The sequence below is a fragment of the Suncus etruscus genome, chromosome 1 (assembly GCF_024139225.1).
Source record: "Suncus etruscus isolate mSunEtr1 chromosome 1, mSunEtr1.pri.cur, whole genome shotgun sequence".
Lineage (NCBI taxonomy): Eukaryota > Metazoa > Chordata > Mammalia > Eulipotyphla > Soricidae > Suncus > Suncus etruscus.
The window spans coordinates 166,600,367-166,613,914 of NC_064848.1; the positions used below are offsets into that span (position 1 = coordinate 166,600,367).

Genomic DNA, 13,548 nt, shown 5'->3' on the forward strand with positions numbered 1-13,548 from the left:
CCTCCTCACTATACTCTGGGCCAAGAGTGTTCTCAATATCTCTCATTTAAACCATTTTATTTATGCATACAGTTAAACATATAAGTGATATCCTCTGTTTATCCTCCTTCTGGCTTCATATAACATTTTCCAGTTTCATCCATGTTACAATGAATTACATGATTGCATCATTCCTTACAGCTGTGTAGTATTTAATTGTGTATATGTTTTGCCTCTGCATGATCCACTCATCTGTTTTTGGACATCTAGGTTCATTCATCTTTTAGCTATTGTACTGAGTGCTGTGATGAACAGTGGTGTGCCTATGTCCTTTCGGATGAATGTTTTTCTGTCTTGGGAATAGAAACCCCAAAGTGGGATTTCTGGGTTATGTTGCAGCTCGATTCTGAGTTTACTGAGAATTGCCCATACTGTTTTCCATAGGGGTTAGGCCAGACAGCATTCCCATCAGCAGTGGACAAGAGTTCCTTTTCCACTACAACCCACCAACACAAATTGTTGCCACTATATTTTTTTGTTTCCAGTATTTCTTTTATGTTCCCAGTATTTTTTTTGGGGGGGGGGAGGGGGATCACACCCGGCAGCGCTCGGGTTACTCCTTCTTCTGTGCTCAGAAATCACCCCTGGCAGGTACTAAGGACCATATGGGATGCTGGGATTCGAACCACCGTCCTTCTGCATGCCAGGCAAATGCCCTACCTCCATGCTATCTCTCCAGCCCCTGTTCCCAGTATTTTTGATAGATGCTACCCTCACTGGTGTAAGATGATATCTCATTGTCATCTTTTTGTTTGTTTGTTTGTTTTTTGCTTTTGGGCCACACCCAGCAGTGCTCAGGGGTTACTCCTGGCTCTATGCTCAGAAATTGCTCCTGGCAGGCTAGGGGGACCATATGGGATGCCAGGTTTCGAACCACTGTCCTCCTTCATGCAAGGCAAACGCCTTACCTACCTCCATGCTATCTCTCTGGCTCTCATTGTCATTTTAATTTCAATTCCTTAATGATGAGATTATGAATATTTTTTCATGTGCCTGTTGGTACCTCTCACATCTTTCTAAGTAATTTCCATTAAAAAAAAAAAAAAAGAGGGGTAGGAAGCTGGAGCTATAGCACAGCCAATGTGGTAGGGCATTAGCCTTGCACTTGGCCAACCCAGGACAGACTCTATTTTGATTCCTGGCATCCCATAAAGTTCCCTGAGCCTGCCAGGAGCAACCCCTGAGTGCCGACAAAAAGAGGGGGTTAGAAATAGAAAAGTATACTCAAAACAAAATAAGCAGAAGAAGTGGGGGGAAAAAGGCCAGTGAACATTAGAAATCAACTGGTAGGAAATAGAAAAGCAAGATAAATCAATGAAACAAAAACTAGGTTTTTGAAAAAATAAAATTGATGAACCTCTAATAAGATTGATAAAAAAGAAAAAAAAAAAAGACACAAAATGCCAGTGTTAGGAATGAGATAGTATGTGTGAAAAACCAAACATATGTTTGCTTTTTTGTTTTTATATATATATTTGGTTTTATATATACAAGGCTACATATATATATCAATGCATTTATATGGTTTTATACATACAAGATACAAACCTCATACATATGGTTTATATATTTTGGTTTTTTGTGTTTTGGTCATACCAAATTAGGAGTTATTCCTGGGTGTGAGCTCAGGAAGTACCTCTTCCCCATCCTCAGGGGACCTTATGGGATGTGAGGGACCCCATGTTAAAGGTAAATGCCTTATGCACCTTGACCCCTCTAGCTATATATATATATATATATATATATATATATATATATATATATATATATATATATATATATTGTTTGTTTGTTTGTTTTTGGGCCACACCGGCGGTTCTCAGGGGTTACTCCTGGCTGTTTGCTCAGAACTAGCTCCTGGCAGGCACGGGGTACCATATGGGACACCGGGATTCGAACCAACCACCTTTGGTCCTGGATTGGCTGTTTGCAAGGCAAATGCAGCTGTGCTGTCTCTCCGGGCCCTCTAGCTATATATATTAATGAAAAGTATTTTCTTTTACAGCTGAAAGGAAACCTCCTTTATTTAATATGAATGCAATGAGTGCCTTATATCATATAGCCCAAAATGAATCCCCTACACTACAATCTAATGAATGGTGAGTATTGCAAAGAGATACATTACCCAATATTGTATAAATTAAACATTTTAAATGTTTTTCTCAAAATAATTTTAAGGAAAATTTAATACCTGAAGAAATATTAAATAAGTTAATATTACCCTTAGTTCATACTTATCTTAGGTTTTGTGTGTGTGTGTGTGTGTGTGTGTGTGTTTTATTTGGTTGGTCTTTGTTTTGGGCTATACCTAGAGGTGCTTAGGGGTTATTCCTAGAGGGGTTGGAGGGTCATATGGGATGCCAGGATTGAAGATGTTGGTTACATGCAAAGCAAACCCTTTACTCGTTGTGTTATATTGCTCTATCTCCCCATGTTTATCTTACCTTATATATCTGCTTTTATAGCATACACATAAAACTCAGGTCTAAAATAAAACTGAGATATCAAATGGAAACAAAATATTGCTTTTATTTTATTTTATTTTATTTTTGATTTTTGAGTCACACCTGGCAGCACTCGGGTTACTCCTGGCTCTATGCTCAGAAATCGCCCCTGGCAGGCATGGGGGACCGTATGGGATGCCGGGATTCGAACCACCATCCTTCTGCATGAAAGGCAAACGCCTTACCTCCATGCTATCTCTCTGGTCCCAAAATATTGCTTTTAATAAGAATTTTTTTCTTTGAATTTTAGGAACACTTAAGTCTCAGTATAATTTAATAGTTTTATACAGCTAAAATATATGTTTTCATTAAACTAAAGTGATATTTTATTGGAGAGTGGTTTATAATTTATAATATGAGACAGATAAAGGGACTTGTCAGAATTATAAGATAATTAAAACTTTAGAATCTTTTTTTTGTTTGTTTGTTTTTGGGCAACACTCGGTGATGTTCAAAGGTTACTCCTGGCTATATGCTCAGAAATCGCTCCTGGCTTAGCGGACTGGAAGATCTAACCAGGGTCTGTCCTAGGTCAGCTGTGTACAAGGCAAACACTCTACCACTGCGCCACCACTCTGACCCCAAAACTTTAGAATCATTTTAATTGTTTTCGTTTTGTTTTTTTGGGCCACACCCAGTGGTTTTCAGGGGTTACTCCTGGCTATCTGCTCAGAAATAGCTCCTGGCAGGCACAAGGGACCATATGGGATGCCGGGATTAGAACCAACCACCTTAGGTTCTGGGTCCGCTGCTTGCAAGGCAAACACTGCTGTGCTATCTCTCCAGCCCCTTAATTGTTTTTGTTTTTGTTTTTTTGTGGTTTTGGGGTTTTGGGGTTATTTGTGCTCAGGAGTTATTCCTGGCTCCATGCTCAGAAATTGCTCCTGGCAGGCACAGGGGACCATATGGGACGCCGGGATTCAAACTGATGACCTTCTGCATGAAAGGCAAATGCCTTACCTCCATGCTATCTCTCCAGCCCCGCCTTAATTGTTATTTTTAATTAGAATGCTTTGATCCTCTCTAGTGCTTCCTTAATTTGATAAAAATTAATTTTATTTATGTAGTTTACAAAAAACAGGTGATAGTTTTACAAAACAAGGATTTTAGGGGGCCAGAGTGATGGCTCAGTGGTAGGGTGTTTGCCTTGCATGCTGTTGACCTGGACCAATCAGGACCAACTCAGGTTTGATCCCTGGCATCCCATATGAGCACTGCCAAGGTTACAAAACAAAACAAAACCCTAGAATTTTAGAGACAGAAAATGGAAATTTATTTCCTGTTATCTGAAAAATTCTAGATGCTTATGTAGCTTGCTTAATGCACTTTGGGGTGAGGGACATACCCATCTGTGCTCAGGGGTTACTCCTGCTTTTGCACTCAGGAGTTACTTCTGACAGGGCTTTTGGGACCATATGGGAAGACAGTAATACTAACCATTATACCACCAATGCATCAGCTGAGGACCATATGGGATTCTAAGGACTGAATCTTCAGGGATTGAATCTGGGTGGGCTATGTGCAGGGCAAGTGCTCTACCCACTATACTATTGCTCTAGTACCTTAAAGGCATATTTAAGAGTCAGAAGAAGGGCCCGGAGAGATAGCGCAGTGGCGTTTGCCTTGCAAGCAGCCGATCCAGGACCAAAGGTGGTTGGTTCAAATCTCGGTGTCCCATATGGTCCCCCGTGCCTGCCAGGAGCTATTTCTGAGCAGACAGCCAGGAGTAACCCCTGAGCACCGCCGGGTGTGGCCCCCCCCCCCAAAAAAAAAGTCAGAAGAAACTGCTATCTATCATTTTCTAATAATAGATAATTAAGGCCTGTTCATTTAATTTTGTAGTTTATTATTATGGTACATGTAGGTAATAAGTACATTATACACATTACTTTATATTTGCTACATTGGTAGTTCAAAAACTAATATCTTACCTACAAAGAACTTAAAATCAGTGGAAGGAGGACAGCATTGGTGTTGGGAAAGCCCTTCATTCATTGTCACTATGTACTGTAAATAATTCTGTATAATGAACTTCAGTCACAATAAAAAAAAGTAAAAAAAAATTAAAATCTAACTCAAATATTAAAGACAAATTTTGGAACAATTATTAGTTGCTGCCTCACTGAGCTACATTATATAACAATATTTATAGTGTTGAGGCATCTAATGTTATTTAATGTTATTTTTATGGATTAAATTATTTGTGTTGAGAGCCTTCAAAGTACTGAGGTATAAAATGCTTTCTCCAGGATCAAGGATACAGATCAGTGGTGGATCACATACCTTGTATATCAGAGGCAAGATTGATCTTTGATAACTCTTATCCCCAAAATCCTTTCATTAAACAGATAAAAAGATGATCAGAAACATCAAACATCAGTGTAGGGGATGAGAGCAAATGAGAAATGACTGAGTCAAAACAAACATTGAGAAGATTGATATCTTCAGTTTGAATGTGTAAAAGAAAAATGATCAGGACTGAAGCTCTAATATAGCAGATAGGGCAGGTAGGGCACTTGACTCACATTTGACCCTGAGCCCCACCAGGAGTAATCCCTGAGTACCACTAGATATCGTTTAAAAATTTTTTATAAAGAATAATTGATAGATGTCCATAATTTCTTCTCAGTACAGAACAAGTTGTGATATTTAAGTCGTATTTTAGCAGGATTTAAAAATAATCTGTGTTGGGGGTGCTAGAGTTATAGTATGGTAGGTATCATTGCTTTGCATGCCACCTACAAGGGTTCAATTCTCCGGCAATCCTGCTCCACCAGGAATGATTCCTGAGCTTAGAATCAATAGTAACCCTGAGTACCTCACTTACCACCCAAAACAAACAAACAAAAATAATGAAAATAATTTATTGAGGTCAGAGAGATAGTATAGTAGGTAGGGTAGTTTTCTTACACTCAGTCAATCCAGGTCCATTCTCTGGCATCCCATCTGATTCCCCCAAGCCCCACCAGCAATGATCCTTGAGCACTGTTGGCAGTACTTCCTCCCTCACCCCCCCCCCTCAGTAAAAGGAGAAGACAAAATAATATAAGTAAATGGATATTTGGACAATAGCTAAGGCTTATGGTTGCTTAATATAATACTATAGCCTTATAAGAAGTATATAGTATGTCTGCTTCCAAAAGAAATTCATTTCTTTGCCAGGCACCTGCTGTTAGTAGTCATATACTTTGATTTATGGTTATGTTTATAAAGGAAATAGCAATGTGTTCACTTGATACTTTCCTTTACAATAGGTCTGATTATTTTCGCAACTTTGTAGATTCTTGTCTCCAGAAAATCCCTCAAGATCGCCCTACATCAGAGGAACTTTTAAAGGTCAGTTCTATTGCACTCTGTCTACCAATATTACATAATGGAGCAGGAAATCGTTCAAAGGATTACAGTATATAACTGACATCTGGAAGCCAGGATTCAATTTTTAGGACTAGATTATTCTTACAACCATATAATATTTCAATACCACAAGAATGATCCTGATTGTACTCAGTACAGCTGAACCTGAGCAACATTAGGCCAAGTTATAGCAGGAGTGCCATTGGTCTCATACTGAGCAAGAGTCACAGAAATAAAGAAAAAGAAAGAGAGGGAGAAGATGAGAGAGGAAGAAAAGAAACCTTACCAGGAATTCCAGAATTATAATAGAATTATATAGCTATAGATTATATTTATTATCTATCTTGATTATTTAGAGAGGATAGTATTTGTGAAGGAATACATTTGTACCACTTGCTAAACACTGACTAAATTCAAACTGTCATTTGATTTCTACTCTTATTCAGCACATGTTTGTTCTTCGGGAACGCCCTGAAACAGTGTTAATAGATCTCATTCAAAGGACAAAGGATGCAGTCAGAGAGTTGGACAATCTGCAGTATCGAAAGATGAAAAAACTTCTTTTCCAAGAGGCACACAACGGACCAGCAGTAGAAGCACAGGAGGAAGAAGAGGTAACTTACAAATGACTCAAATATAGTTTCTTTTATTTGGAGGAGAGTAGTCCACTCAGCATTAACATGGGGCTACTCTAAAGTAACAAGTGGTACTCAGAGAACTTACTCATATAGAAATATGCATACAATCTTAATTTGAAATTATGGTTTGTTTGTGTTTTTTGTTTGTTTGTTTTTGGGTGTTTTTTTTGTTGTTGTTGTTTTTGGGCCACACCCGGCGGTGCTCGGGGGTTACTTCTGGCTGTCTGCTCAGAAATAGCTCCTGGCAGGCACGGGGGACCATATGGGACACCGGGATTCGAACCAACCACCTTTGGTCCTGGATCGGCTGCTTGCAAGGCAAATGCCGCTGTGCTATCTCTCCGGGCCCATTTGTTTGTTTTTTTATGGTTTTTGGGTCACACTCGGCAGTGCTCAGTGATAACTCCTGGTTCTATGCTCAGAAATCACCCCAGCTGGCTCGGGATGTTGGGATTCAAGCCACCATTCTTCTGCGTGTAAGGCAAACGCCTTACTACTGTGCTATCTCTCCAACCCCTGAAATTATGTTTTTTACTCTAAATTGTTTTTGTTTGTTTTGTTTTGGCTCACACCTATGGAACAGGAGTAACTCTTGAGCACCACCAGGCATGACAAAAAATAAACCCTAAATAAATAAATAAATAAAATGACTAAATATATTTGGTGTTCTACCCTTCCATTCGTGCTGTATCAATAACACTACATAATTAACAAAGTGTGTTATATGCTTTCTTACCTTAACAGGGTTTTTTTGGAGGGATGAGTTGTTTTCACTTCTTATAATAGTCATTAGGAAGTTATTTGTGAATGATTTTAATTATTTAAATGTTTTATTAATGTATATTAAGAAAACTATAATATAGTTAAATCTACAATAACATATCTGTAAGCAAAGTATATAAAAAAGTTCAGGAGCCAGAGTGATAGCACAGAAGGTTGGGCACTTGCCTTGCACATGGCTGACCTGGGTTCGATCCTTATGGTCTTTTGAGTTTGCCAGGTATAACTTCTGAGCAGAGTCAGGAGTAACCCCTGAGCATTGCTAGGTTGCCCCAAAATACACACACAAAAAGTTAATATATGAGATAAAGAGTATAGTGGGTGAGGTACATGCTTGCCTTGCATACACATGACCTGGGTTCAATCCCCCTGCATACTATATGATCCCCCAGGCACCACCGCAGTAATTCATTTCTCAGTGCAGATTAAATTTGTTTTGTTTTGTTTTGTTTTTTGTGGGCCACACCCGTTTGATGCTCAGGTTACTCCTGGTTATACGCTCAGAAATCGCTCCTTGTTTAAGGGAACCATATAGGATGCTGGAGGATCGATTCACAGTTTGTCCTAGGCTAGCACTTGCAAGGCAGGTGCCTTACCTCTAGCGCCACCACTTTGGGCGCTAAATTTTGTATTTGGTTTGGGGCTACAGGGCCATAAAATTTTGTATTTGTTTTGTGGACCACAGGGCCACAGTATTTGTTATGTGGGGCCAGGGATTGAATTCGGGTCAACCGTGTGCAAGTACTTTAATCTCCTATATTATCACTCTTGCCCCAGATTCTAACTCATCTTACAGAATTTTACTATGTTAAGACCACCATAATATTGATATTCAAATTACTTAAACATGCAGACACATTCTTGTGATCACAGTTATGCAATGTTACTTTTAATTTATACAAAAATAGATTAAAATAGGGTCAGAGTGATAGCATAGCAGTAGGGCATTTGCCTTGCATGTGGTTGATCCAGGATGGACCTTGGTTCGATCCCCGGGCATCCCGGGGGATATGGTACCCCAAGCCAGGAGCGATTTCTGAGCACACACCAGGAGTAATCCCTGAGGGTCATTGGGTGTGGTCAAAAACAAAAAACAAAAAAAAAGAAGAAAAAGATTAAAATTAAATTTCATAGTTGTCAAAAGATAGGTTACAGCCCAAATTCTGTGAAAAATCATCTTATATGTCTACTTAAGTAACATAAAAATAACGAATGGGACCAGAGCAGTAGTACAGTGGGTAGGGGGTTTGCCCTGCACATAGCCAACCCAGAGTTGATTTCCAATTATATGGCTCCCCAAGCCTGCCAGGAGTAGGCCCTGTGCACAACCAGGTGTGACTCCCCCAAAATAAATAAATAACCAAGTGATGTTGTTAATAAGATTTTTTTCTATGGGAGCATAGAATCTAGGGCATTTTTAAAATTTTTTATATTTTTGGGCTACACCCGGTGGTGCTTGGACATTACTCACAGCTCTGTGTCAGAAATTGTTCTTGGCAGACTCAGGACCAAATAGGATGCTGGGGATCAAACCAGGGTTGGCCGCATGCAAGGCAAATGCCCTACCCACTGTTCTATTGCTTTAGCCCTGAATTATATGCAAAATATAAGTTTAAAATTATATTTTATAATAATATAATTACTATAAGAAATACTATAAGATAAATATAAGAAATAAAAACTTCTTATATGCAAAACATGTATTCTACAACTGAACTATATTATATTCCTAGTAGCCCCAGAAAAATAAAGATCTCTACTTATGGGGTTGTTTCTCTTAATTAAGAATTGACAAGTCCAGGGCTGGAGAGGTAGTATAGAATCCCCTTAACTTTTTTTATATACCTTGCTTAACAGAGATGTTGTTGTAGTTTTGTGGGTTTTTTTGTTTTGGATTTTGGTTTTTGGGTCACACCCGGCAGCTACTCCTGGCTCTATGCTTAGAAATTGCTCCTGGGGGGCCGGCGAGGTGGCACTAGAGGTAAGGTGTGTGCCTTGCAAGCGCTAGCCAAGGAAGGACCGCGGTTTGATTCCCCGGCGTCCCATATGGTCCCCCCAAGCCAGGGGCAATTTCTGAGCGCTTAGCCAGGAGTAACACCTGAGCATTAAACGGTTGTGGCCCGAAAAACCAAAAAAAAAAAAAAAAGAAAAGAAAAGAAATCGCTCCTGGCAGGCTTGGGGCCTATATGGGATGCTGGGATTTGAATCACCAACTGTCTGTGTGCAAAGCAAATGCCTTACCTCCATGCTATTTTTCCGGCCTTAAGATTTTGGGGGGGGGGGGGTTATGGGCCACACTCGGCGGTGCTCAGGGGTTACTCCTAGCTGTTTGCTCAGAAATAGCTCCTGGCAGGCATGGGGGACCATATGGGACACCGGGATTCGAACCAACCACCTTTGGTCCTGGATCAGCTGCTTGCAAGGCAAACGCCACTGTGCTATCTCTCCGGGCCCCGGCCCCAAAATTTAACTACATTATAAATTGTCTTGTGTGTGACAGTTGACCCAGATTTAAAATCCTTAACATCTCATAAGGTCCATCTGAGCATTGCTGATCATGGTCCCCCCAAAAAAACGAAAAAAAAAAAAAAAAGAAAAAGAATTGACAAATCTTTGTCTTGACCAAAGGAATTTCTCACAAATAGACCTCTAATTTTTCTTCTTAAGTAATATATGTGAAGCAGAGTGGTAGGTATTTATAATAAAAAATATAAAAGAGATAAATTATTTAAATTTAATGTTTTTTTTTCCCCTTTAGGAGCCAGATCATGGTGTTGGAAGAACAGGAACAGTGAATAGTGTTGGAAGTAATCAGTCTATTCCCAGTATGTCCATCAGTGCCAGTAGCCAAAGCAGTAGTGTTAACAGTCTTCCAGATGCCTCAGATGACAAGAGTGAACTAGACATGATGGAGGGAGACCACACAGTAATGTCTAATAGTTCTGTCATCCACTTAAAACCTGTGAGTATTTTGTGGTAAAAAAAATTTCAAATGTGATACTTTTCTTCAGATGATAGGTTTAAGAGTTCTGAAGAGTGAGGGTTTAAAGGGTTTGTAACATTTTAGATCATATTTTTTAAATGGCAGTAAATGTGGATTTTGCCGATATGAATTTTTCATTGGAAAAAATATTTTGATAATACAAAAATGATTGTTTTTATTTTGGGCCAAATCAGTGGTGTTCAGGGGTTACTAATGGCTCTGAGCTCAGAAATTACTCCTGGCAGCTTTGGAAGACTATTATAAGATGCCAGAAGTTGAACCTGGATTGGCTGTGTACAAGACAAATGCCCCACCCACTGGACTATAACTCCAACTCTAGAAATAATTTACTTTTAATATGGGCTGCACCTGTTTGCGCTCAGAGGAAACCTGGACATCACATCTGGTGGTGTTTGGGGATTATAAATTGCCAGAGATTGAATTTGGGATCTTGTACTTACTTGACTAAAGTACCTTTACGAATTGAGTTGTAGACCTACACCAAAAGAATTTTTTCAAATCTTGGAAGAAAGAAAAAATTACTGAATTACATATTAGGGAGTTTTTAGGGAAGCAAAATGGTTTTTATTGAAAGAAATTTTCAGAGAAATGTGAAGAGAAAGAGGAATACATGTTCAAGAGCAAACAGTTTTGTCCAGAGAGGTAAAAGACCAGTTAACACATACTTTAAATGTGATCAGTGTGATCAATGTGATCATACTTTAATATAATTGACAAAATATTAATAATTATGATTAGTAAAATATATGTCACTTAAATTTATGATAGTGATTATCTTTTTTTCTTTACTTCTATGATTATTATTTGATTTTCTTTATGATAATGATTATCTTTGGAGAGTGGGAAAAGGGTAGCATGAGTGAGACATATATAGTCTTCTGCACTTAACTTTAAAATCTTATGTTTTTGGCTTAGGAAAATTGGTGTTTCATTGTTTTATTTTCAGGTATAAAAATTTAAATTATATTTTATTATGCCTTAAATATTTAAAACTTTTGGGTGTTTGGACCACACCCAGTGATACTCAGGGGTTACTCCTGTCTATGTCCTCAGCTCCTGGCTTGTGAAACCACATGGGACGCCAGGGGATCGAACCGCAGTCCGTCCTAGGTTAGCACGTGCAAGGCAAACACCGTACCACTTGTGCCACTGCTCCGGCTCCAAATATTTTAAACTTTTAATAATTAATAGGAATTTAAGAATTCTTGGGGTTTTTTAGGTCCGGAGTAGTGGTCTGCCTTGCCCACGCTAGCCTAGGACAGACTGCAGTTTAATCCCCCCAGCCTCCCATACGGTTCCCCAAGCCAGGAGCAATTTCTGAGCACATAGCCAGGAGTAACCCCTGAGCGTCTAACGGGTATGGCCCCCCCCCCAAGAAAAAGAATTCTTGTTTTTATTAACAAAAAATTTACAGATTATAGTATTACACAAAGAGTTATTGTGTACAGTAGTTAAAAATAGGGGTTGGAGAGATAGCATGGAGGTAAGGCCTTTCATGCAGAAGGTCATTGGTTCGAATCCTGGCATCCTATATGGTCCTCTGAGCCTGCCAGGAGTGATTTCTGAGCGTAGAGTCAGGAGTAACCCCTGAGTGCTGCTGGGTGTGACCCAAAAACCAAAAAAAAAAAAAAAAAAAAGTCCATTAACAAAATGTGATATATGTGGGAGCCTGAGAGAGCGTATAGCAGGTAGCGGGTTTGTCTTGCAGGTGGCCAACCTGAATTTAATACTTCTTGTCCTCAGAGCACTTTCAGGAGTAATTTCTGAGTGCAGAGCCAGGAATAAGCCCTGAGTTAAACATAAATAAAATAAAAATAAGTAAATGTAACTGTAGTATACAAATGAATCTATAAAAAAGTTTTAATTTCTGATACACACTTAAAATATTATGCCAGGTGACAAAAGCCAGTTACAAAAGGGCAAATATATAATTCCACTTATGTGAAATAACTAAATTAAGCAAATCTATAGATATAAAGTAGGTGAGAGGTTGCAAGGGGCTGCAAGATTACTATGGACAATAAATAGAAAAAACTTGCTAACTGATAGTCTTCATTTGGAAGTAATGAAAATATTCTCAAACATTGACCATGGCTTTAACCACATTAAGAATGTAATTATCGGGCCCGTACAGATAGCACAGCGGCGTTTGCCTTGCAAGCAGCCGATCCAGGACCAAAGGTGGTTGGTTCGAATCCCGGTGTCCCATATGGTCCCCCGTGCCTGCCAGGAGCTATTTCTGAGCAGACAGCCAGGAGTAACCCCTGAGCAATGCCGGGTGTGGCCCAAAAACCAAAAAAAAAAAAAAAAAAAAAGAATGTAATTATCGGGGCCAGAGCGGTGGCACAAGCCGAAACACATCTGCCTTGTGCGCACTAGCCTAGGCTAGCCTAGATGGGCTGCGGTTCAATCCCCCAGCGTTTCATATGGTCCCCCAAGCCAGGAGCGATTTCTGAACTCATACCCAGGAGTAACTACCCCTTAGCATCACCGAGTGTGACACACACACAAAAAGGTAATTATCACTAATGTATGTACTTAAAGTAGAAAAGTATATGTGTAAATTAGTGCACACGCAAAATTGTTGGCTAGGGCACTTCCCTTTCACATGGTCCACAGGGGTTTCATCTCGGTATTCCATATGGTCCCTTGAGTACCAGGAGTAATTCCTGAGTGCAGAGCCAAGAGTAAGCCTTACGCATATCACTGGGTGTTGTCCCAAACCAAAAATTGTTAGGAATAATTTTGTGAAGTAGTAGTGTTAATGAGAGCCTCACTTCCCCTCAAAATATGCTTTGGGCTGGGTGATCAAGAAGCAGGGTGTTACTGAACACACCTGACAGTGCTTAGGGGACCATAGGGTGTCTAGATTCAAAGTCAGGGCTTTCCCCTTGCAACGCATATGTTCCAGGTCTTTAAATCATTTCCTGGCCCCAAATCATATTTCATCAAATCAGTTAAATAAAATTATTCCCACAATTAGTTGGTTGCAGTTTAACTGACGTCCTCTTCAGCTAATAAAATACTAGGTTATATCTGGAAAAACGAGTTAAAACTATTATAACTGGTAGGACTGGAGAGATACCATGGAGGTAGGGCATTTGCCTTGCATGAAAAAGGGCAGTGGTTCGAATCTCGGCATTTTCTATGGTCCCCTGAGCCTGCCGGGAGCGAATTCTGAGTGTAGAGCCCGAGTGTTGCCGGGCATGACCCGAAAACCAAAAAAGAA

At 39.6% G+C, this 13,548-nt stretch overlaps 2 protein-coding genes across 2 annotated transcripts in view; one reads left to right on the forward strand and one right to left on the reverse strand.

The window, feature by feature from the left end:
- Positions 1 to 13,548, reverse strand: part of GIT1 (GIT ArfGAP 1) — a 195,184-nt gene that overhangs the window by 91,022 nt on the left and 90,614 nt on the right. The gene's annotated exons all lie outside the window — the stretch shown is intronic.
- The window catches only part of TAOK1 (TAO kinase 1), a 65,269-nt gene that overhangs the window by 25,053 nt on the left and 26,668 nt on the right, over positions 1 to 13,548 (forward strand). The window contains exons 8-11 of the mRNA XM_049771393.1: positions 2,045 to 2,138; positions 5,798 to 5,879; positions 6,344 to 6,511; positions 10,074 to 10,277. Of these exons, the coding sequence (XP_049627350.1) occupies positions 2,045 to 2,138; positions 5,798 to 5,879; positions 6,344 to 6,511; positions 10,074 to 10,277 (548 nt within the window). The remainder of the gene's footprint in view (positions 1 to 2,044; positions 2,139 to 5,797; positions 5,880 to 6,343; positions 6,512 to 10,073; positions 10,278 to 13,548) is intronic.